Source organism: Sarcophilus harrisii, chromosome 3, assembly GCF_902635505.1.
Source record: "Sarcophilus harrisii chromosome 3, mSarHar1.11, whole genome shotgun sequence".
In the NCBI taxonomy this organism is placed as follows: domain Eukaryota; kingdom Metazoa; phylum Chordata; class Mammalia; order Dasyuromorphia; family Dasyuridae; genus Sarcophilus; species Sarcophilus harrisii.
The window spans coordinates 74,647,142-74,672,477 of NC_045428.1; the positions used below are offsets into that span (position 1 = coordinate 74,647,142).

The 25,336-nt window shown below is 33.5% G+C and overlaps 1 protein-coding gene across 5 annotated transcripts in view; it reads right to left on the minus strand.

Moving 5' to 3' along the window:
- Positions 1 to 25,336, minus strand: part of PIKFYVE (phosphoinositide kinase, FYVE-type zinc finger containing) — a 104,207-nt gene that overhangs the window by 38,755 nt on the left and 40,116 nt on the right. For all 5 annotated transcript variants that reach the window (XM_023500658.2, XM_003765970.4, XM_023500660.2 and 2 more), the window contains 10 exons: positions 22,179 to 22,238; positions 20,574 to 20,703; positions 20,033 to 20,213; positions 19,341 to 19,415; positions 18,187 to 18,294; positions 16,952 to 17,092; positions 16,051 to 16,177; positions 14,632 to 15,797; positions 3,408 to 3,508; positions 942 to 1,013 (listed from right to left, as the gene is read on the minus strand). In XM_023500658.2, the coding sequence (XP_023356426.2) occupies positions 942 to 1,013; positions 3,408 to 3,508; positions 14,632 to 15,797; positions 16,051 to 16,177; positions 16,952 to 17,092; positions 18,187 to 18,294; positions 19,341 to 19,415; positions 20,033 to 20,213; positions 20,574 to 20,703; positions 22,179 to 22,238 (2,161 nt within the window). The remainder of the gene's footprint in view (positions 1 to 941; positions 1,014 to 3,407; positions 3,509 to 14,631; positions 15,798 to 16,050; positions 16,178 to 16,951; positions 17,093 to 18,186; positions 18,295 to 19,340; positions 19,416 to 20,032; positions 20,214 to 20,573; positions 20,704 to 22,178; positions 22,239 to 25,336) is intronic.

Sequence of the window (25,336 nt, forward strand, 5' to 3'; positions counted from 1 at the left end):
TGCACATTTTAAATGAATAAATTCACACATTCTATTAAGGTATGTTTGTTTATTTATTATACTGAATTACAATAAATCCTTTGTTGAAGCTAAAGATCAAAATGACAACCCCTGAGATACATAAAGATTTGTAAGTACCTTACAGTAATTGCCTCACCCAGAGTCATCCCTGACTCTTCTTGGTCCACAAGTTTGATGAAATGAATTAAAAAAAAAAAATTCTAAACTTGGAAGACCTGGATTTGCCATCAGGTTCTATTATTTGCTGGTTCTATCCTCTGTGTCCTCACCCAGAAAAGTGAGGCTGGTCCCACTACCTGTCTGACGAAGCTGTTCGAAGCTGTAACAAAGGTTGCTGTTTTCATTATCAAAGAAAGATTTAAGAAAGATTTGAAGATATCATCTAGCTTAGTTTCATCCCTTCAGAATCTTTGATATCCAATCATTTACTCATTAATAAAAACAGATTGAAGGGGAGGGAAACTGTTCCCTTTACTGAAACTGTGTTCCCTCTTGATCTGTGATCCCTTTTGGAGTCCAAAAAAAACTTTCATTTTTGCTAATTAATATTTCCGGATTAAGTGAATTCTTTCACTTTGAATCTGCGGTTGACTAAAAAAGGGATTTTTGGTATTTTTGGTACAACAACTCTCAACTGCCACTAACCTCATCAAAATGACACAGAATTGAGGAAAAGACTATTTGGTAGGACTTTGTAGGAAAGGATACTTGAAAGGACAAGGTAACTTCCATATATTGTGATACATGGGTACAGAATATTTTGATATGTAGGTACAGAATCAGGACAGAAAAATATCTGGACAAGGATGCCACTAAATTCAGATTCAATGTGACTTCCTAAATCACAAATCTATATTTCTTCTCTATTGTACTTCAGTATATGAGGGGGAAAGGTCACAGAATGGGAAAATTTTTCTTACCTGAAACAATACCTTTCTAAAAATATTCCTAAAGTGAGGTCATTCTTCCCATAAAATTCCATGGTCACAATCCTAAGGAAGAAATACATATGAAATTCAGATTGAAATTCTGAGTATTCTCTTTAGGAGTAAAAAAATTCAAAAATCTTAGTGCAATTTTAAACTTTCCAAACATAAACTGCATTAAGACTTAGAAAAAGCTGTATTTACAATACAGCCTTAACAGAAGCAATTCTAAAAAGGGCTAATTCCTCATCTGGAAAAACTAGCTCAAACTAGATAAATCTATAGCATCTGACTCCACTACTAGTTAATAAAGAGAAATAAATATAATATTAGTTATTAGCAATAAGTAAACCTAATTGAATATGATCACATGTAATAAAACTCTTGATTACTGCTTTGAATTTGGCATTTAAAACCCAAGATCTAGAATCCTGGCTCTTTTATACAACTTTCTTAATAATCAATAATCAGTAAATATATATTGGGTGCTATTAACAGTCAGACCCTTTTTTAAGTACTGAAGTTATAAAGAAAGGCAAAAGATAGTCCCTGTCCTCAAGGAGATCATACTTTCTCTACACTTTAGTTTCCTCATCTGTAAAGAGTAAAAGTTCTACTAAATAATCTCTGAGATCCTTTCCTCTTCCAAATTCAATGATCTATGATGTCTTGGCTCTGGAAATTTCTTTGCTTTTTCCCCCATATCTAAGAACACTCTCCCTCCTACATTCTGACTTCTGAAATCCCTGACTTGCTTTAAAGGAAACTTCCTAATTAATTAATTGGCTGGTTAATTAATCTCAGTGCTTTCCATCCTCTAATTCCAATTTATTCTATATATAACTAGCTTTGTATGTATTTGTTTATATATTGGCTCCCCCCAAGAGACTGTAAACTCTTTGAGACTGCAGTGGCTGTCTTTTGCCTCTATCCCCAGTGCTTAGCACAGTACCTAGCACATAGGAGGCACTTAATAAATACTTACTGAAATGAATTAAATATCATCTCTCTAATTGATTCCCTTATTGCAAACAGCTTTTCTCAATCATACTAAAGCTGGTACAACACTACCTAGACATAGTTCAAGAACTTGGATTAGGAGAGATGGAATTCCTTCTCAAAGTTCTAAATCCTTGAAATTTGTGCCCTTGGAATCCTCAGCTGAAACCAAGAATACATTTTCTCACAGAAATAATATTTTAAATGATAATTAAGTTCTATACAGCAAGAGTCTTGGATTACAAGGAACCTCAGATTTCTTTTTATAAGATTCTAGTTGAGTGAAAAGAATCAGAAAACCCAGGTTTAGCCCTGTGTGCTGTTGTGGTTAAGTCAACTAATGGACAAGTGACTTAATTGAGGCGTAGTTTCCTCAATCATAAAATGAAAAGTGCACTAGAAAGCCATTTCTACTCCTAAAAATCTTCTAGTTTTAAATATATGATCTTCTCATCCTAAATTCTAATTGTTGAGAAAGGAATTTTTTTTTTAAACTCTCTCATATTAAGTCTCTTTACAATCTCCAATCCTTGCTACCTAAGGTTTTCTGTGATACAGTGAATAGTGCTGAGACCTTGATCAGAAAGATCTGAGTTCAAATGCAGCCTCAGACACTTACTACTTGGGTCACCCTGAGCAAACCACTTACCCTCTATCTTAATTTTCTTATCTGCTTCCCAGGTTGTTGAGAGAAGCAAATGAGATTACAAGCCTTGACTACATAAAGTTAGCTACCATTATTATAATTGTAGTTGGGCCAAGCAAAGTAAATCTGATTCCTTGATGATTATTCTCCAAATGCTTAAAGACATTAAGTTCTTATCAAAAGCTTCTCTTCACCAGGATAAACACCTCAAGTTCCTTCACCTGATCTTTATGTAGCAAGGTTTCAGGTCTCATAAAGCTAGTCACTATAATGTGGACAATAGCTTAGCTACAAGCTTTTGAGACCTATCAGAGAGGACACCTTCATTAATAATATTGATTCTACAGTAAAAGCTATTTTGAATGTCAAGCCATTTAACCAAAAAGATTATTCGAACATAATCTATTTGTAACATGAGGTATGCCTATACTACTTTTATAAAACTAATATCTGAAAGCATTTAATCAGAACTGAAAATTTCTCTTTTGAATTTTTTTTATTTTCAAAACATATGAACTGAAAATTTTTCAACCATTTCTCAGACTTGTACCAAACCACATGGGAAAACCTAGAATTCCTTGCCACAGTGTTTGTTTTTGTACTTCTTTTTTGTACTTAAAGCCTTAGATTCAATTCCTTCAATATGGCATAAATTAATTCTTAAAAATAAAAACAATTCCTAATGTCTGTATCTAGAATTGACAACCATGTGGAAAAACAGCACATTCATTGCAACTAGTACAAAATTAATAAATGTTATTCATTACTCAAAGAAAAATGACTCAAAATTTAAAAATACAAGGAAAAATTCTTACCAAGGACTAACACATGCACTAGGAGCATTGCTGGATTGGGCAGAGGAACTACTAAAAAGCACACAAAGCCTTTGGTGGTTGACAGCACTCAGACAGTCCACCTAAAAAAATGAAGTAAGCTTAGTAATTAGTAAGTGTTAATTTTAAAAAATTAATAAGAAAAAATATCCATTAATGTGAGATATACTAAACTCCTACTTTAATAATTAACTGTGTCACACAGGTAAACCTGTATTGATAAAAGCTTTAACAACAGAGCTTAAAGACAAACTAAAAGATACTTCCATCCACATGGAAAAACCTTCCAATTATGGACTAGTGACACAATGAATGCTTATTGAGCAATGATCAATCTACCTTCCCATTATGGACCAGTGACACAACGTATGCTTATTGATCAATGATCAATCTAAGTCCAGAAAGATTCATCTGTATAGTTGGCTACAAGTTGATGAATTGAATTTAACACCACAGTCACTCTGAAATCCATCTCTGTTAAGGAGGAATTGCAACTGGTTTCAATGTGAAAAGTATCCAAGCCAATGAAATTATGTCACTTTGAAATGTACTTAGATTTATGTACTTATTTTGGTGGTGTTTTTGCACAGATCTTTAATTTTTTATATTTATATAAATATGCATAAATTGATATGAACTACAGTATTTTCTAGTATACAGAACTTTGTGACATAAGGTGTCATTGTAATTTTGTTAATTCCTGTATTTCATTTTTCAAATTTTCATTATTTCACTCATAAACAAAATGGCTAAATATTAATTTATTCTTCATCCAATATTTATTAAGCCCTTAATGAGTATAGGCACTGAACATTAATATTTGATACAAAGATAGCTGACATAAGCCCTTCTCTCCAAGAGTTTACAATCTAATGAGAGGACAAAGAAACATACACACAGAAATAATTATAATATAAACGAAAATAAAATAAATGAAAAAGAAAATCCAGATAAAATGTTATGATATATAGAAGAGAAAGATCACTTTTATTTACCTGGGAGAGTCAGAAAGACAAAACAGGGACTTAAAGAGATAGATTGAAACAAAAAGAAAGGTTATCTAAATAGTTAATTCATTCTAGACATGGAGCAGCATGAGCACGCTTTAAAGTTTAGGTTCTGAAGAATAGAATAACATAATTCAGCATCTGGGTGAAGGACCAATTAGGACACAGAGAGAATAAAATTTTAGAAAGTTCTGCTTTGGGTTTTGGTTTGTTTGTTTGTTTTTTTTAATTAAGTATGTGACCTGAGCTTCATCAGATAAAGAAGAAAAATAGGATATTCTAGGTTTATTTCAGGATACTATACAAAAGCATAAAAATTGCAGAGGAAAGGACATAAATGAGAAACAGTTATAGTTTAGGATTGTTAGAATATTTGCTTAGAATATAAAATATACAGACAGGTATAATACAAAAAAGCTGGAAAGAAAGGCGATAGTCTAACTGTGGAGGAACTTAAATGAAAGAATCAGGAATTTACATTTTATTCAGTAGGCAAAAAGAAGACAAGAGCTTGAGTAGGGGATTGACCATATCTAAGAAGTGTGTTTAGGAAGTCTATTTAGGCAGAAGTGTGAAATATGTCAGGAAAAGGGGAAGATTAGAGGCAATCAACATTTAAGATGGCATGGCAATACAACAGGCAAGAACAAATTAGGGTCTGAAAGAGTATGTGGTAGAAATTAAGAAGTACTGATGAATGTTAGAGGTACTGCAGAAGTAAAAGCAATGGGACTTCACAAGCAATTGGATGTATGAGATGAGGAGTAATTCATCCTTGTAATTTTAGGAAAATCAAGAGGAACAGAGAAGTTAGGAAGATACCAGTTTATAAAGGAGGATAGTTCAATTTTATCATGTTAAACTGGGTTGGCAGGCCTTCTAGGTAGCAACATCTAGCCGAGAACTGAAAATGTGGGACTAGAGTTTTGTGGAGATATTGTGGAGTGAGTACTCATTCACAAGGATATGATAGCTTGATTCTGTTTTATCTATGAACACTTCCTTTTGAAAAAAAATCTAGAAATTCAAAGCTAAATTCACAAGACAAAGCATCTGATGGGCAGATGTCCTGATTTTCCAAATAACAAGAGAAATGGGATCTATAAATTAGAAGTCAGTGAGCTTGATTTCCCATCTCTAGACCATAAATAAGCAAATGTATGTGGTTTGTGAATCTCTGTCTAAAAAAGAACAAGAGCAGTTAAGAAGCACAACAGATAGAGTATCGGGCCTGGAGTCAGGAAGACTCATCTTCCCGAGTTCAAATCTGACATCAAACACTTCATATGTCACTTAATCTCTCTTTGTCTTAGTTTTCTTATCTGTAAAATGGAGTAAAGAAGGAAATGGCATACTACTTTCCCAAGAAAACCTCAAATAGGGTCACAAAAAGTCAGATACAACAGAAACAACTGAACAACAACAACAAATCTAGAAAAGTAATAATTACAAAAATAGAGTATGGCTTTATTGGAGATGTCTTGTAGTCAAACTTTATCATGCATATATTTGCCTTGACAAGGTTCCAAGACTGACATAGACGTGACATAGATGTGAGAGATTCTTCAAATGACCACCCTCCAACCTCTCCAATCAGAGGAAGAAAGAGGTTCTGGAGGCAGGGATTATTACTGAGTGTGAACGTCAGAGTTGATGTGATCTTGCAGGAAGATGGGGAAAAAATGACAGCATCCAGAAGAGCAGCCAAATCAGAAATGATGAATATTTGTCCAGGGTCCAATCCTTAAATGGAGATTCTAAGAAGACGTGGGATGGTTGAATGATTAGACTCAAAAAATAGATATTAATGGATAATTTAGAGAATTTATTTAAATTTAGAGAAAAGTATTACAGACACAGCCCAGTCCCTATTCTCAGGAAATGTACTTGTCCCTGATGGCAACATCTCATCAATCAGCTGGGAATGCTTCTAAAATTTTCAAATTCAATGAAACTGGGAAGTTCAGCTAGAATATAGGAACAACAGAATAAGGAACCAAAAAAGATCCTGACAAATTTGGAAACTTGTGGCTAAACTGGAGAAGGCTGTCTAAAAGTGCCGCCTCCACTTCCCTTCCTCTCATTCTCTTCTCAACTCTTTGAATTCCAATTTCTGAACCTCATCATTTAAATGAAATGGCTCTCTCCAAAGTTACTAATGATGTCTTAACTGCCAAATCTAAACGGGCTTTTCTCTATACTCATCCTATCTAACCTCTCTTCTTGATACTCTTTCCTTTAGGTTACCATGCTGCTGCTCTCTTCTGCTTCTCCTACTATCTGTATGACTTTTGCCAAGTCCTCTTGTTCCACTTCTGCAACCTCTCTCAAATACTCCCCCTTCTCTCTTGGCTAAAGTTAATCTGTAGTGGGAACTCATGCCTGAACTGTTGGTCTCCTTGATCCAAATATCTCCCCATGTCAATCCAACCTCCATCCAGCTATCAAAGTGATTTTCCTTTTAAAACACCATTATGACCATGTCATCCCTACCACAAAATCAATCGACTCCAGAGGCTGCCTATTGCCTCTAAAATCAAATAAAAAATGCTATAGCAAAAAAGAGAGGATTCTGGAAAGATAACAGAATAGCTCAGAAAATTCCAAGTTCTCCATATATCCTCCACAAACAAGAACCTAGGGTAAACATAGAGCAACAAAATAAACAAAAGTTGGAACAGATCAGTGGTCCTCCTAAGACAAACCAGGAAAGATCCAAACATGGCAGGACTATGGTGCAGCCTCTGTGAAGTGACTAGCTCAGTTGAAACACCAGATGTAAACCCTGGAGCTAGCTGGATTGGGGGATAGCCCCCCCTGGGCCACAGGAATTTTTACCTCCCAGACAGTGGGAGGAGTCCAGTTTCTAAGCCCAAAAAGATTGAGGAAATCTCTGCTGAGAAGGCCCTAGCACAAGCCCAGTGAGAGAAGCAGGGGACAGCCACTGCTGGCTGTGGTCACTTACAGTATGCTGAACTTAGTTTCAGTTTCAGGCCAGAGGGGTAACTGAGGTTACAGCCACTGGAGTTCTCAGGGAGTAAGAGCAGCACAAGGTACTAAGGAGCCCTAGCTGTGGCTTAGGGAAAAGGAGTACATTAGTTGGTCTATAACAGTCCAAAAATTAAAAGTAAGAAGAATCTGATGCCATAGGCACCATCCTCCACACCCCAGAGGTGATTATAAAATTTAAAAAAAAAAAAAAAATGATCAGGCAAAAGAGATAGATTCCAAACACAGTTACTAAGGAAATAGAAAAGACCAGGGTTCATCTTCAGAAGGAAAAAAGCCTCTCCTATCCTAAAGAATGATTGTCAAATAGTCAACTGTCCAAAAAGAATTCACAGAAAAAGTTTAAAAAGACTTTTAAAAGATATTTTCTTTTTCTTTCTTTTTTTATTTTTCTCTTTCTTTCTGTTGAGGCAATTGGGGTTAAGTAACTTGCCCGGGATCACACAGCTAGGACTTGTTAAGTCCTAGTCCTTGTTAACTGAGGCCAGATTTGAAGTTAGGCCCTCCTGACTTTAGCTGGTTCCAAGACATTTTATTTTTAATGAGAGAGGCTGAGGTAAAACTAAAACAAAACAAAACCCCAATCCAAGAAAAGCAAGAGTACTGAAAAGACAGTCAACCAACTAGAAAAGGAAATCCAGAATTTTAAAGAAGAAAATGATTCCTTAAAAATAAGAATTGGGCAAAGGGAAGCCAGTGAAGTCGTAAGAGACAAAGAAATAATAAAACAAAATCTAAAGAATGCAAAAACAATGAGAAGATGAAACATCTCATAACAAAAATAATTTACCTGGAAAACAGATCAAAAAGAAAATCAAGAATAATCAGGCTACCTGGAAGCTACAATTAAAAAAAAAAAAAAATACAATAATACAAGAATTAAAGAAAATTGTCCTGTTAGAACAAGAAGAGAAAGTAGAATCCCACTAATCATCACTTGAAAAAGATCCTAACAGAATAAACTTTAGGTTAAGGAGACAATATTATGAGCAACTAAAAAAAAATTGCTCAAATATGATGGAGCCACAATTAGAATTACAAAAGACGGCTAAATTACATTAGAATTACAATTAAATTAACAAATTAAATTAGAATTACAAAAGTGGCTAAACTAAAGATTACAGGTCTTACAATACACTATATATTGAAGAGCAAACTCCAGTGAACTGGAGCTGAAGCCAAAAATATCACATCCAGTAAAGTTAAACATAATCCAGAATGAACCAAAAAAAAAAGGTATTCAGTGAATAGCCAGACATTCAGGATTTTGTTGCAAAAACAACTGCACTTTATAGAAAATCTGACATATAAGATTTAAGAGAAATCTAAGGTAAACTTCAAAGACTAATTACAAAGAACTCAATAAGGACAAATCGCTTACTTTTTAATACATGTAAAAATGTAAATTGTATGTCAAAGATGCCATTAGTAAGGAAAGGCTTTTTAGAGGGAACTTTGTTCACAATAGATCTGGGTTAAAGAGTGAACACACAAACATAAAATAAAGATCAGGAGTAGAATTTATTATGTACAAAAGTACGGGTGGAAATCATGTTCTCAGATAAAGTTTAAGCTAAAGCATTTAATTGGAAGAGAAAAATAGGGCAACCACACTATATGTCAGCCATAGTAAGCTATATTGTTTTAGATTATTTAAAATAACCAGATAGTTTAAAGTTAGAATATTGCTGAGATGAAAAGGTAAATGGTGGATTTAGAAAAATATGGAAAGACGTGGGACTTAGGAAGGAAGATGCTATCCACTTTCAGAGAAACAGAGTGAAAATAAAAAAATAGTACAATTTTACATAAATGTGTATGTATATATGTATATACATACATGTGTATATATGTATATTTGTATATATATGTATTTGTATGTATTTGTATCTTTGATTTGATGTATAGCCTTCTTAGGGGTAAGAAAGGGGGGAAAAAAAAGTACATAGAAAAGAATAAAAGAAAACCTACAAGGTAGCAAAAAGATGATGGACAGCTCTGAACACAATATGTATTATTTATTATATGGGCTTTCTTGAAATGAAAATGTATAGCTTTATATTTTTAATCCTCTCATGTGTTCTGCTGTCTACATGACAATGTTTGTTTTTTTTCTCTTTTCTTATTTTAGGTTTCTTTTTTTTAGGTATCTTTAGGTTTAAAATAAATTGTAAAATCCTGTTTGGCTTTTAAAACCTTTTACAACCTGACCTGCTCTATTTCTAATACACAAATTCCCCCTTCACATACATTGCAATCCAGAAGTTCTTTGTCCTAGCTCTGTGCATTTTACTGGCTGTCCTCCACACATGGTATACTGTCTCTCTTCACCTCTGCCTTTTGAATTCCCTAGCTTCCTTCAAGTCTCAGCTTAAATTCCCCCTTCTGCAAGAAGCCTTTCCTGATTCTTTTTAATGTCAAAGTCTCTCCTTTGAAATTATCTCGAATTTATCCTACAAAAATGTTTCTTGTACATGGTTGTCTGCATGTTCTTTCCTTCATTAAATTGTAAGTTCTTTTGAGAGTGTGAACCTCTTTTGCCTTTCTTTATATCTCCAGTCTTTGGAACATCTGCCTGTTACATGGTCGATCCTTAATAAATTATACTTGCTGACCTCTCAGATTTGACTAAAATGACAGGAAAAAATGACAATGAATGCTGGAGGGGATGTGGGAAAAGTGGAATAGAACAAGGATCCTCCAGGTATAACTCAAGAAGATCTGAAGACCAAGGCCAGAATTAACCCTTGTGAAATGCAAACACCTCCAGGCTAGCCCCACAGAAAACACCAAGTGAGGACCCCTGGGGTGAGCTGGGTGTGGCTAAAACCTCAGCAGTTACCACAGAGATTTTCACCTCCAGGACAGTTCGTGGAGTCCGTGTCTGAATCCTAGAAGACAGAGGGAACCTTGGTTGATTGGGAACATGGGCCCCAGCTGTGCTACAGGAACACAGCCCTAGGTGAGAAAAAACCAGCACCCAATGAGTGTAGAGGCAGTGGGGCAGGGATGCTGCTGGCTGTGGCTGCTGGCTGTGGGAACTTACTAGAGAATGGAGCTCTTGGTTTGGGGTTCCTGGTTAGAAGGGAGAGCTGAAGGGAGGTTTGAGATACCTTCTCCCCACCCCATTTCTAATAAAAATAAAAAAATATATAAAAAAAAAAAAAAGAACAAACCCCACCGCAGAAACATTTTATGGAAAGAGGAAAGACAGGTTCATCCACAGAGGACATTGAAGTAAAAAAAAAAAAAAAAAAAAAAGCTTGTACCTCAAAGAGTACTATGAAATGCCTCCCTGCCCAGACAGAATTTATAGAAGATCTCAAAAAAGCAAATGAGATATTGAAGAGAAACTAAAAAATAAACCATCCAAGAAAAGATTATGAAAAAAAAAAAGTTAACTAGAAAAGGAGATACAGAATCTCAAAGACAAAAATAACTGAAAATTAGAAGTAGACAAGGGAAAGCCAATGAAGCTATGAAAGACCAAGAAATGACAACAGATTATAAAGAAGGAAAAAATAAAACAGAATGTGAAACATAAGAAAATGACAGATCTAGAGAAAACAGATCAAGAAAAGAAAATATAAGATTAATTGGACTCCCTGAAAATTGTGACCAAAAACAAGGATTTTGACACAATAATGCAAGAAATAATCCAAGAAAATTGTCCTGAAGTGATAGAAAGGGGAAAGTAGAAATAGAAAAAATCACTACCTCAACAAGATCCTTTGTGCAACACATAGGAACATTATTGCCAAATTTCAAAATCCTCAGCTCAAAGAGAACATTTTGCAAAAAACAAGAAAAAAACAACTCAAATATGCTGGAGCTACAATTAGCATTGTGCAGGACTTAGCAGCAGCCACAATAAAAGACCGCAGGTGCTGGAATCATATCTATGAACAATCAAGAACTAGGCCTGCAGCCAAAAAAAATCATACCTACCAAAACTGTCTATAACATTGAGGAAAAAATGGACATTCAATGAACTTGCAGATTTTCAGGCCTTTTTAATCAATCAAACCAGAACTTAATAGAAAACAGCATATGAGCCAATATCAAAGATTGATTTTAAGGAACTTAACATGAACAATTTTTTTTTTAACATGGGAAATGAATACCTATGTTTAAGATTGACAATAATAGGGCAGCTCAAAAGAAAGATTGGGGCAGAAATATGGTAAAATTAGAAATTATACAAATGAGGTGCAGAGGAAGAATGGACATAGAGGCATTCGAGAAGGGCTTGTAGTTCAACATTATATATATACCATGAAAGGTATAGCATCCTCCAAAATCTGTAAGGCAATAAGAGAGAAGGGATGGGTGGACCAAGAAGCATAGAATATGAGAAAAAGATAAGGGTGGATCCATGGGTTGAGGAAGTTAAGTAATAGCAAGATAAATTAGGAACAGAATTAAAGCAAAAACAACAGAGTGTGTGTATGTGTGGGAATATGAGTGTATTATGTGTATGTATATATCTATGCATGTATACATAAATATATTCTTTCTTAACTATAACCTCCTTGGGAGTGGTGGAGGTTTTAATATGGGGGAAAAAGAATAAAGTAAAAAAGGTGAACAGCAGAGAACAAAACAATTTACAAGGCAGTAAAGAAAAAATGGACACTCATGAATAAGTTCTTCTACAAATATACATATACTTTGCTGATCTGGTAATTTGTTGTTATATATTTTGAATCTGTCTGATATTCTGCTGGACACATGACAATGTTCTCTTTTGCTTTGTTTCCTTTTGTTTATATTCCTTTTTCTGTTTTTCTTTTTTCTTATTCTATTTTTTAAATAAAATATATCTTTAGAAATTTTTAAAAAATGAACAGTATAATGATTTATTTTCTATATCTTTTCATCAATCATAACTTTAAAGCTTAGGTTTACTATAAAAGGACATGTGCAAAATGCTACTTATTCTCTTTCACTAAGAATATCCCTGATCCATATATGTAGATTATTATAATAAACATTTTAATAAAAATGAAGTGTTATGGAAAAAAAAACATATTAAGGTACCTACTTCACAAGGTTCTTGCAAACCCTAAAAATACTATGCACTACTAAAATAGTTGTATTGTTTTGTTTTGTTGGGACCTGGAGAAGAACAGTTAATCTAAATCAATGACTTTAACTGACTGGAGATAAACTAGGAAACATCTTGTAAAAAATAATTCATGTCTAACTTAAAATCTCAGAGACTTGCTGGGGAGCACTAAGAGATTACATGATTTTGCACATGGTCACAAATCTATTATAACATATGTAAATAAGTGAACTGTACGGTAAAAGTTAGAAGAATTACAAAAGTATGAAAAGGCAGAACTTAGCTGAAATCTAAATTTCCTAGTATGCAAAAAGGGAATATACCTTAAACCTAGGTCTTCCTGACTCCAAAGATGGCTCTTTAAGCCAGTATACACAATAGTCTTATGTATATAAAATAAAATATAAACACTTCAAGACAAACAAAATCAATGCAGCTAGAAAGGAGCAGTTGTCAAGTAAAAAAACCAATTTTGCAACAATATTTTTGATAAAAACTTGATATCAAAGACAGGTAGAGAATAGATACAAATATGACTAAAAAATATTTCCCAACAGGTAAAAGAATAAAAAGATAACAGTTTTCAAAAGAAGAAATACAAACTACCAATAAACGCTTCAAGATGTTCTAATTACTAACAAGGGAAGTAAAGATTAAAACTTAAAAGCTTTTATCTGACAGACAGCAATTTGGCAAATATGACAAATGAAAATAGCCCCTACTAGAGGAGCTATTAAAACTCAGGCATCAGTGAAGCTATGAATTAATTCAAGAATTCTGGAATTATATAATAAAAGTTATTAAACTAGTCTTTGAGATTCAGCAATCCTAGACATGGGCATACATCGTAAAGTCAATACTACAAAGAAAAATACTATATAAACAAAAATGTTCATAGCATATTTTTGAATAGAAAAAAAACATACCCATTATTTGGAAACTAGCAAAAAATTTCAGAACTGAAATATTATGGAATATTGCTGCAGAATAAAAATTAACATGAGGAAGTCCCAAAATCATGCTTTAGTTTCTATTAATTGTGCAATAAAGAAGAATCTGGAGAATGACATATATAAATCAGGGATAGGGAACCTCCAGCCTAATATGGCTCATAAAATCATTTGCATAATCAAACAGATTCTGATGAGCTGAACAGAATTAAGTATTTTCTTAGTACCTTAGTACATCATGGAATAAGAAATTTAGATTTTGCTCCATCTTCTCATATTTCAAAAGAGTTCTTATGAGCAGCAGTAAAAAAATGGGCTCAAAAATCTATTGAGTTTGAATCTTGCCACATAAATGAATTGTGTTGATTTGATATCTGCTTTTCTTACCTGCAAAATGAGGGTGCTGGTCTCTGAGGTGTCACCTAGCCCTAAATATATAATCTTCTTAGTTAATGTTAGCTAACATTTATATAGCAGCCAGGTGGCACAATACATAGAATGTCAGACATGGAGTCAAGAAGACTCATCTTTCTGAATTCCAATTGGGCATCAGATACTTAATGTGATCCTGAGCAAATCACTTCCCTCAGTTTCCTCATGTATAAAAGGAACTAGAAAAGGAAATGGCAAACCACTCCATATCCCTGCCAAGAAAATCTTAAATAGGGTCATGAAGAGTTAGACACAACTCAAAATGAATGAATAACAACAATACGGCATATATGTGTGTCAGGCACTGTGCTAAGCACTTTACAAGTGTTATCTCATCTAATCCTCACAACAACCCTAAGAGGTAAGAGCTAATATTATCACCATTTTACAGATGAGGAAACTGAGGTAAAAAGTTATTTGAGGCTACATTTAAAGTTAGGTCTTCCTGACTCCAGGACCCACTCTCTACCCACTGCCACATAATTACCCTATATTATAAATTATCCAATTTTACAATAAAAGCACCTTTTCCCCTGTGGCTTGTCAAATCAATATTGCTGCTTTAATTTTTTTTGTATTACTTAAATGAGTGGCACAGGAGTGGAGTTGACATGCTTAAGTCAAATAAGAATAAAATTAAAAAGGAAAGCATTTCATAAATTTATGCCCTCTGATATAATTATTTTTAAAAAATCAAAAATTACCTAAAATGTCAAGTTACCCACAAAGAATTCTCTTACCTTTGTGGACCATATTGCATCGCTATGACTTGGAACTCTATCTTCATCTCCTTCAGCTTTGCTTCCAGATCGTCCACCAGAATTATCTGATGTATCCTTTGACTGAACAAAAGGGTCTGCATTTTTCTGCTGTATCCGTCCTCCTCTTGCCCGGTAATCTGCCAACATTCTACCCAAGCTCTGACTCTCACCCAAATGTTCAGTAATTCTGGTGCTCACCAGCTCATGGGATGGTAATACTTGGATAGGCTTTGCCTGAACACTTCCATTCATGCCCTGAAGTCCAGAAAGATCTCTTAAAAGTTGTTTCTTCCTTCTGCTCTCTAGCTCCTTTAATTCTTTGTTGAGTAGAGGAGACAAATAAACTTGCTCTGGAAAATAGTCCCGTGTAGGGCACTTCATGCCTTTTTCAGTTAGGAGGAAGGGTTCCCGGAATGTGATTACTGGAGAGATACAAAGGATAACATCTTTAAGTTCTTGCTTGAAGGCTAAAGAATAAGTCTTGAGCCTATCTTCAGAAGATGTCACTTCTTCTGCAACATAAAATCCTGTGTCATCCTGGAGAGGGTCTCTGAAGACTCTCATCTGATTTTTGGGCTCCTGTATCTTATCTCTTTGAGATGAGGCCTCCGATTCATTATCAAAGGCATCATCTTGCTCTTCGATGTGAATAGGCAACAATGCCTCTGGTACTGATGGAAAAAAAGGTGGTATCCCTGATGGTCCAGGCGTTGTGAAATGCTCCGGATGTTTCAAAGAGGCATTGTCCTGTGGAACACTTTCACTGTCCTTCTCAAACAGGGTCCTTGATTCCAACTGATTACTATCATCAGAAGATAAAGACTCAGATATTATGGGCAATTTGTCAGGAAGAAAGTCAGCCTCCCTAGAAAGGGGGCTCCCACTAAATTGGTCCTGCTGACCACCATCATTTCCCTGATCTTCAATTAGAGAATGCAATGAACTATTTTTTGTTAAAGTTGGAGGCATGGCAAATTCATCCATAAGAAAAGAGATTTCCAGTTGGGAATGGTAAGCCACACAGATCATGAATATGAGGATTTCCTTCACTCTTGCTAGCTCATAATCAGAGCCACCTCTCAATTTGATGGTACAGCCCAGGTGCTGTGGACAGCCTTCAAAGAACATTAGTGTTTTTGATTGATCTATAAGTCCAAAAATATCAGAAAAGGTTAGGTAGCACTTAGGACAAATATACTATACTATTCAAAAGGACAATATCAACTAACAAACGAATATCCTTAAACATAGAAAAAGCTTTTAAAATGCCTATAAATAATGTAATCTGTGTTTACTAGTTTTTAGATAATTCAATAGTTTTAATTATTTTTGACTTTACTACAATGATAATTTTATATGTTCTAAATCCTTAGTGAAATATGCTAACATGTTACTCACCATTAGGGAGCTGAAATATCTGCATGTAAAATTTATGACAAGTTCCTAAGTGTGGCTTTGTGAGCAACTGATCCATTGACATTACCAGATCACCTTGGGTCATCCGACTTATTCGATCTAAAACTTGCTAGAAAACAAAAATGACCTTATCACAAATGTGGAAAAGATACTAGGGCCTTATTAAAGATGACAAAGAAAAGTAACAAAGTTAAATCAGTTGCATTTTAATATCAAAGGGAAATTTTCATTATAATTACATTGTAACTACTCATTATAGCTGAATAATTTATAAGAATTTTTTGGTCTTGTTTCCTTAAAATCAAACACTAATTTATTCAACAAAACACTAAAATACTTTCTATCATGTCAGCATCAAGAACATTATAAAGAAGTAAATTTTTTCAAAGTGCTACACTCAAAGGAAATTACACGGAATTTTTCCCTAGGTGATTGATCTACCTCCCCTATTTTAAATCACTGAAGATAGTATTTTCTATTTATTTTATAATTTCAAATAGAGGTACTCACATATATAAATATTAACTGACTTCAACACTTGTCACCATGACCTCTTAAGTAAATATGGCAAATGTTTTAAAATCGCAAATATTTATTCTCAAAATGTTATTCTCTAAAATCTGAGCTTTCTATTCTTGGGGAAGACAAAATAAAAAAAAAAAAAAAAGAAGGGGGGAGAAAATAATTCTTTTGAAAATAACCATTTCTTCTGTGCTATGGCCTCCAAATTTTGTTTATCACTCAAATTTTCTCATTATTCCCACTTTTAATCCACATATGGGAAAAACAAACAGGAAAAGTAACAGAGAAATTCTACATAGCCAAATAAACAGCAACAATGTTAAAATCGTGTCTACATTTTTTATGAAATACTACTACTCACCGGTTTTACATTAATGACTAAAGTAATACCATGTTCCAGCAACATATCTTGGGCAATTCGAGACACAGTTTTTTCAACCAGAACTAAAGTAGGCCGAACATCGACTATCCGCTGTACATAATTCTTCAAAAATTCTCTTTCCTAATTAACATAATAAACCACAAATGTGCCCATTACAATGCCAACTAGAAATAAAATGAGGTTGTTACTGTTAATCTCAACAAATTAAGGTTGTTTCATCCATGAAAGACTAAAATATCTGCCTCCAATTCTTTTTAATATCATAAATGTGTTAGAAAGTTTTAGAAAATTTTCTAAGATATCTCTTTCAAGTCTTGTATCAAACAGCACATTTATTAAGCAGATATTATGTGCCAGACAATGAGGATACAAACAAACAAAAAGAATGTAAAAAGTCCTATTCATTTACATACTCATCTTTTTTTTTTTTTTTTTTTTTTTTTTTTAATAACTTTTTATTGACAGAACCCATGCCTGGGTAATTTTTTACAACATTATCCCTTGCACTCACGTCTGTTCTGATTTTTCTCCTCCCTCCCTCCACCCCCTCCCCCAGATGGCAAGCAGTCCTATACATTACATACTCATCTTACAACAAGTTATAATCATTCTTTGGGAAAATGTGCTTAATTTATTAAAAATGCATCCCCTTCTAGCAGAAATTATATCACTATATTCTACCAATGGGAAAGCTGATAAACTGAGCAAAACTACATAGTAAATTTTTTAAAACTTGCTAGGAAAAAGAACTCAGGAATCTGGGATTCTACTTTTTCAGATTCAGCTGCTTCGTCATATTCATTTTAGAACATCTTTTAGGAAAACTTACTACAAAAGCCATTCATGATAAAATATATTAAATAAAACTTAACAATCTATTTTCTTTGCTTCACTTGAGAATAAACACCTAATTAAATGATAGGGCAGATAAGTGGCACAATGAATAGAATGCCAAGCCTGGCATAAGGAAGACTTTATCTTCCTGAATTCAAATGTGGCATCAGGCACGTATTAGCTGTGTGGACCCTGGGCAAACAACTTTACCCTGTTTACTACAATCTCCTCATCTGTAAAATAAGCTGGAGAAGGAAACGGCAAACCCTGAAAACCCAAATGGGGTCACAGAGTTGGATATGATTGAAACAACTCAATAACAATAAAAAATAAAATGATAATTGCTGTCCTATATATATATTTCTGTAACAAATTCTAACCTGAAGAACAATTGGGTCGATGCATGTAAATTTGGTTTCTTCTCTATAGAGATATTCAATGGAACACTTCAATAAAAGGATTTTAGGATTTTTAATAGAAGAATTCATCTGGGAAGAAAAAAAGCAGAAAATTAATTATTTAAAGCATTTAGAAACTTGAAAGGATAACACAATTTTAATCCACTCTTCCCTGATTATGTAGCCCATCAACAAAACATTATTCTCTTACTATAATAATCTTTATTAATCATTAAATTCTCCTGACTTTACATATTATGACACTAAGGCAGTGTTTCAATATTCTCATGGTAGATTCATTTTACCTTGGAAATCCTTCTTCAATCTTCCAACTATGTTTTATTATAACAAGTAGTATCATTTCATGAAATGTGAAAAAAAAACTGTTAGCCTACAGGAAGAATGAAGGTATATTATATTCTAAATTTTTTACTATTCCTAGACCTTAAGGAAACATTCTTACATGTTTTTCAATTTTCAGTCTGAAAAGGGCATTTCAGTTAAATATAACCTTACTAAAAGTTAAGAAGAAAAAAAATTAAAATATTTTGAGCACTTCTAGTGATGAGTTTCAAGCACTTATTACATTAACAAGTATAGGAAAAAATGAAGAAACTTCCAAGTACTCAACCTTGAAGTAAAGCTTCACATAATATAACTATGATAGTGCTCAAATTCAAAGAACAGTTAACAAATTCATAAAGTATCAATTGGTTTGATTTAAGCTTCTGTGGAGAATATGAATTTGTTAGCATAAGTAGACCATAAAGATAAAGGATTAACTGAGTTTTGCACCTCTGTCCTTAAATACATGACATAAAAATTGGACACCTATAAGTCAAATATGCTAAACTCAATTTAACAGTCAATTATGATTTTAGTAAAGCATATTATTTTTCTCAAAGAAACAATGAACCTTAACAAAGACAGGAATGAACACCAAGCCAGAGTTTCTCAATTTGTTAATCATAACAAATTCTTCTTACTAACGATGAACTTTATTCATCATTAATTATTACATATAAAGGAATTATCAGCTGGCAAGTACATGGAGGAAAAAAAAAATTGATCATTATTATCTCTAATTAAAAACCAGTCAAATTAATTCCTATAATTTTCTGCTACAATTACAATACCTTTTTATGTGCAATATTCTTGGTACACACAAAGCCATTGACAACCATAGAATCAAACTTCTTTCCACCTGGAATCTAACAGTAAGAATTGTCATTTTTTTAAAAAAAAAAAGGCAAAATATTTTCTATTTTAGTCAGATATAACAGATTATGTCATAGGGATTACTTTTTTATACTTTAAATTTTACTGTATGATAAAAAAAAAATCTCCCATATCACAATTCTTTTATTCTATATGATTAATGACAATATTAGAATAATTTTCATATTACTACTTCTAGTAACTAAAGAATTGGGGACACTTTTAGACTCAAAAACAAATCAAGTAAAATCAACTTTAATATTTTTTAAATGTTTTTTGTAAAAAAAGGTTTAAGTTAAATATTGAAACAAAACTACTTTCAACATTATCTATTCAAATAGTAATCACTCCACTGCCTTTTATTACAGTAATGAAAGGATACTTTAAAAGATGTATAAGTAAGATTTCTGATAATTCTCCAATTCATCTCCCAACCCTTTCTTTTCAGTTCCTCTTTCATTTCTAATCCCCGGGCACCATAGTATCTCTAGGGACTAGAACAAAAGCAATATAAAGTCCCATTCCCCCACACTAATCTGTCATTCTTTTGATATTGTCCTAGTACCCTCACTCCCAATTCTGAAAAAATATTACAGTCAATAAAACGCACTTTTTTGATGTGGACAAATTGACGGATATCCATGTCATCATCCCTATTTTTGACATCAGGTCGGACAGTCTGAACCACTTGGCAGACCACTGGCACAATGATATCTCTCCAGGAAGGTGATAATGAGTCATTATAGAGTAGTTGTTGAAGTAGTGCCATCATATGGTTATGATTAGCTGAACTGTAAAAATATTAATGGGATAGAAAAAAAGGGGAAAGGATTAACAGTAATTTCTAGTCCATTCTTCTTATAAGAAGCAATATTTAAGATTTAGTTCTCCAAATTCTTTAAGATCAGGTTATTCTTTATCTCTTGTCGGTAAAAGAAGTTTAATGCAAACTTCAAAAAGAAGACTTCCTTCAACTACTTGCTGGAATATTTTACCATACAAAATAGCTAAATGTAATTAAGCAATTTTGTGCTATACTCTTTAAGAAATTTCATCCACAAGTTTCACCTAAGAGTTTTTATTTTAAGAACAGAGACTCTACAAAACAACTCTTTAAATGAAATGAAAATAAAAATAGCTTACTGACTTACAGTAATCTCTCCATAGCTTGTTTCTCCCCATTTTCCTCCCTCAGGAGCTCCAGATTGCTATGATGCCAACCTAAAGGTGTAAAAAGGACCTCTTTGGATTTCTCTTCTACTCGTCGGTTGAACAGGGACTCTAGAAAAGACAAAATAATTTTTTGCTCCAAAATCATACCTTTGTTAAAAAAATTCACATTTTTAGAAGTTTGTTTAATGTATAAACCTATGTATTAGGTAATGATAATAAAATACTGAAGCAACAAAATCAGAAATAAGCTTTTAATAAGGGTGTGTATATATAGTAGCTCAAGCCACATTCTTGAAATGCTATTTCTGAAAAGCAAATAAAATTGTGGATCATGTGACTTTAACAATCCTCTTATTTATCTAAGAAAGCTGAAAAAGAGGAATCTCCCCATTCCAAGAAATTATAAAGTTTGAAAGAAAACAAATCTAAATGCTGACAAAACTACATGTGGCAATTGTGTGGGTGTTGAACTTTAAAGAGTGAAAACTCTGGCATAAATGTTTTAAAGCCAAATAACAAATCTAAATAGTCTCTTCAAAAAACCACTGATTCTAAAAAGTTCTTTTTCAATAATCTACAACATTTCTGGTAGGTTTAACACAAGGCAAAGGAAAAAAGGAGAATTCAAGTAGGACAAATAGCTATTAATAAGCCAAGTTTTTTTTTTTACTTTTTAAAAATTATATCTTTAATCTCTCCTTCATAATGAAGACTTGATATAAAAGAAAATTACCAAATGATATTAAAAATATAATGAAATTCAGCACTGTTTTTGGAATATATATAAAAACAGACAAGTTAGGGGGAGAGAAAAAGCTTCCAAACTACATTCCCAAAAAAAAAAAAAGGAAAAAAGGAAAAAAACCCACCCTTCCAAAGACAGACATACACATATAAAATCCACTCATCTAATGCAATAAATATATTACATCTATAAAATCTGAGGTATAGAGGATCTTTCTACAGCTCAATCATTTGGATTTCCAAAAGACTGAAACTATATAACTAGCATTCTTTGTGCTAGTACGTCCTACCCCTCTTTGGCTGAAATCCTCAAGGCTAGGAAAAAACAGAGAAAGGAAACCTTTGATTTCTTGTATAAGACTCCTGCCCCCAGGGTCCTGCATTAGAAAGAAAGCATATTATCATGCTCATTTCTTTGCATTTAAGAAGCCAGAAGTTACAGTGTGGTTAGGGAGGGGTTAGAAGGTGGCAGCTTTGGATCCCCACATCCACATTGCCCCAAGAAGTCATACTCAAGGAAACATTCTTCCTGTCCTACTTTTCTTCTCGTGACAATATCAAATTGGGTCAAATCTGTCTATTGGTTCCACTGTGGCCAATACTTGAAAAAGAAAGTACTTAATATTACATTCATGGAAAAGTAAAATTTTATATAAACCACAGAATGAGCAAAATAAAGTTTCTCTAGTCAACTTTAAAAGAAAAAACTACTATTCAAATTGAACTAATCCTCCTTACCCCAAAATAACTCAAAATATATCCAGTGCTGATTCTTGAAGCACTTAAAATCATATAAATATTTGCAAGTAGCTTCCTCTACTTCTCAAATATTAATTTACCTTTAATGAAGGCATCACTTATTGAGATTTGTTGTCCTCCATTGTCAGAAATCAAATACTCTGAATAGCAGGAAGAAAGCAAATAGAGAAGGCAAAGTTAAGAGATGACTAACATGCTGCTACAATTATACACAACACACCCACTCCATATATAGAAGGCATTAGTCATAAAATATAAGCTCCTTTAGGGAGGGACTATTTTTTTTTTTTTACTTTGAGAGTAAAATACTTACATAAAAGACACTTGAGAAAATGCTTCCTAATTTAATGAAAGTCATCATCAATCAAGTTCTTCCCTACATGAATCACAACTTTCTACTCTAGGAACTTCCATATATGGGTTTCTAATTCACTGCAACAAAGTCTTTCTTACTCCAGAATTAAATATATTGAAGTTTTCATTCTTAAGATAAATTCTTTTTTTTTTCTTTTCTGCTGAGGCAATTGGTGTAAAGTGACATACCCAGGGTCACACAGCTAGGAAGTGTTAAGTGTCTGAGACTAGATTTGAACTCAGATCCTCCTGACTTCAGGGCTGGTGCTCTATCCATTACGCCACCCAGCTGCCCTTTAAAATATATTAAGACACTTAATCAATGCCCTCTTCTGAAAATGCTCTACTTCACTGGTATCAAACTCAAATAGAAACAATGAAGGTCACTAAGCCATACATGAGGATCTCTGAAGGCCAAATATTGACCTTAAAACTTCATATTAATGTCATCTATGTTTAGTTTTATTTTAATTTACACTAAATTTTTAATTTAATATTTTAATTTATACTAAATATTTCCCATCACATTTTAATCAAACACCCAAGAGTGTCACCAGTCCTTGACATCTCTGCTCTACTTAACCAAAATCCATGTTCAAATATACCACCTAGAATTGATCATGATACAAGATAGACTGACAAGATAAACACAAACACAGAAAATCATAAAATCAAAGAATTTCAGAATCAGGGAAAATTTCAGAATTAGGAATTAGGAAGGTACTCAAAGGTCATCTGGATTAACCTTTAATAAACAGGAATTACCTCCACAATATCTCTACCAAGTCACCTTATATTGTTCACTTAAAGACCAGAGTTGCAGATAGATGTAAGCAGTTAGGTGACATAGTGGATGAAGTGCCAGGAGCTAGACTCAAGACCCAAGTTTAAATTCAGTCTCAGATAATAAATGTGTAACCATAGGCAAAAAACCTGATCTCTCTTTGCATTTTAACCCCTCTTTGCCTCAGCTTCCTCATCTTTAAAATGGGGATAGTAAAAGCATCTATGTCCCAGGGTTGTAAAAACCAAACAGATAAAAAGTATAAAGCATAGTACCTGGCACATGATGGCGGCTATATAAATGTTAGCTATCACGTAGTTAATATTTATCCTCTATCTCCCAAGTCAGTCCATTCTACTTTTGGTCCAAGAGATTTTCCTACATCCACTTAGTAGTCTCCTGTTTACTTCTGTCCACTGTTCCTCGATCTGCATTTTAGATCAAGTAGAATGAGTCTACTCCCTCTTCTACACATTTCATCTCTGCCCATTTGTCTAAGTTCTAGTGTGTTAGCTGAACCAGAAATATCCTTTCCCATTTTTGTCAGCTGCAAATTTTATAAGCATGTTTCCTATGTCTTTATCCAACTCACTGATAAAAATATTCAGCTACAAAAGGTCAGAGTAACAGAAAACATGAGTTTTATCTTATCCCAGCCATCTCATGGATATAGCTCTAATTGAAGTAACTTCAACTCATCCAGGGTATAATGGTCCTCTCCAAAAAGCCCCTCACTGTTAGTTCCTTCTTAGTTCTTCCATTCGCTACTGCCCAGTTAAGGTCAACCTTTAAAAAAACATATTGAAAAAAGCATACTGAACACCTCAGTCCATCACCCTCCCAACAGCCCCAGGTGATGCTTCTCTCTCATTGCCGTTTCAGCGTTCCTGACATTTCTCTTAATAACAACTCTCTTTCCTAAAGTGCTTTACTGCTTAAAATGATGTCAGGCAGGTGCTATTATTCTCCTTTTATCAATGAGGATAGTGAGTTTCAGAAAAAGTAAGCACTAGAATGGGAACACAGAAAGACCTTCAGATAAAATATAAATGTGGATCCCTCCTCAAAAAGAGGACAGCCTGTTATGGTACCACTGTTACCTAGCCCAGCTCCCCTAATTCTAATGTCTTTTTAAGGTCAATAAGGTGGGTGACACAGTAATTATGGCACTGGGCTTGGGAATCAAGAAAACTGCCTCAGATCCACAGTAGCTTGTGACCCTGTATAATCACTTTTATATCTCAGCATGAGTTTTCTCATCTGTAAAATACCGGAATTGTAAGAGCACCTACTTCACAGGATCATTATAAAAGTCAATCAAGGTGGAAAATGTCATCCCTCAATCTGAGAAAGAACTCTAGTGTCTGAAAATGGATCAAAGAATAGTATTTTTACCTTTTTGTTTTTTTCTACTTTCTCATGGTTTTGATTTTTCTTGTGCAGCATAACAAATATGGAAATATGTTCTAAAAGAACTGCCATATTTAACCTATATCAGATTGCTTGTTTTCTTGTGGAGAGGGGAGGTAAGGAAGGAATAAAAAAATTGGAAAACAAAGTCTTACAAAAATGGATGCTGAAAACTATTTTTACAAAAATAAAATACTATTGAAAAAAAATTTTAAATCAATCAAGGTATTCCATGTAAAGTACTTTGAAAATCTTGAAATGCAATGTATATTTTAGCTAGTGTCATAATTACTATGTTTTTAAATATAAGTTGGTGAATTCCCTGTGCATCCATATTGAACTTTTTAGCCACCTTATTTTTTCCTTCCTTTTAATTATTTTTCTTTGGATCTTCAGAATTTTTGAAATGTTCAAATAACTCTTGATTTTTTTCCTCTGAAAACTTTGAAATTTGTTATTCCAAACTCTATGGAGCATATCATACTATTCTCAACATTGCTCTCCTGTACAACAAACACTAAGATGGAATGGTTACTTATCTCCAAGACTTTTATCTTGTTCCATAACAACAACCAAGTTCTCCCTGTTAGTAATTTAAAAAAAAAAAAAAAAAAAAAGTTCCCAGAATAAAATTTCTCCTTGTTGATTCTTTTGCCTTTTGGAAGAGGAATCATCTTTCACTAAAAAAAA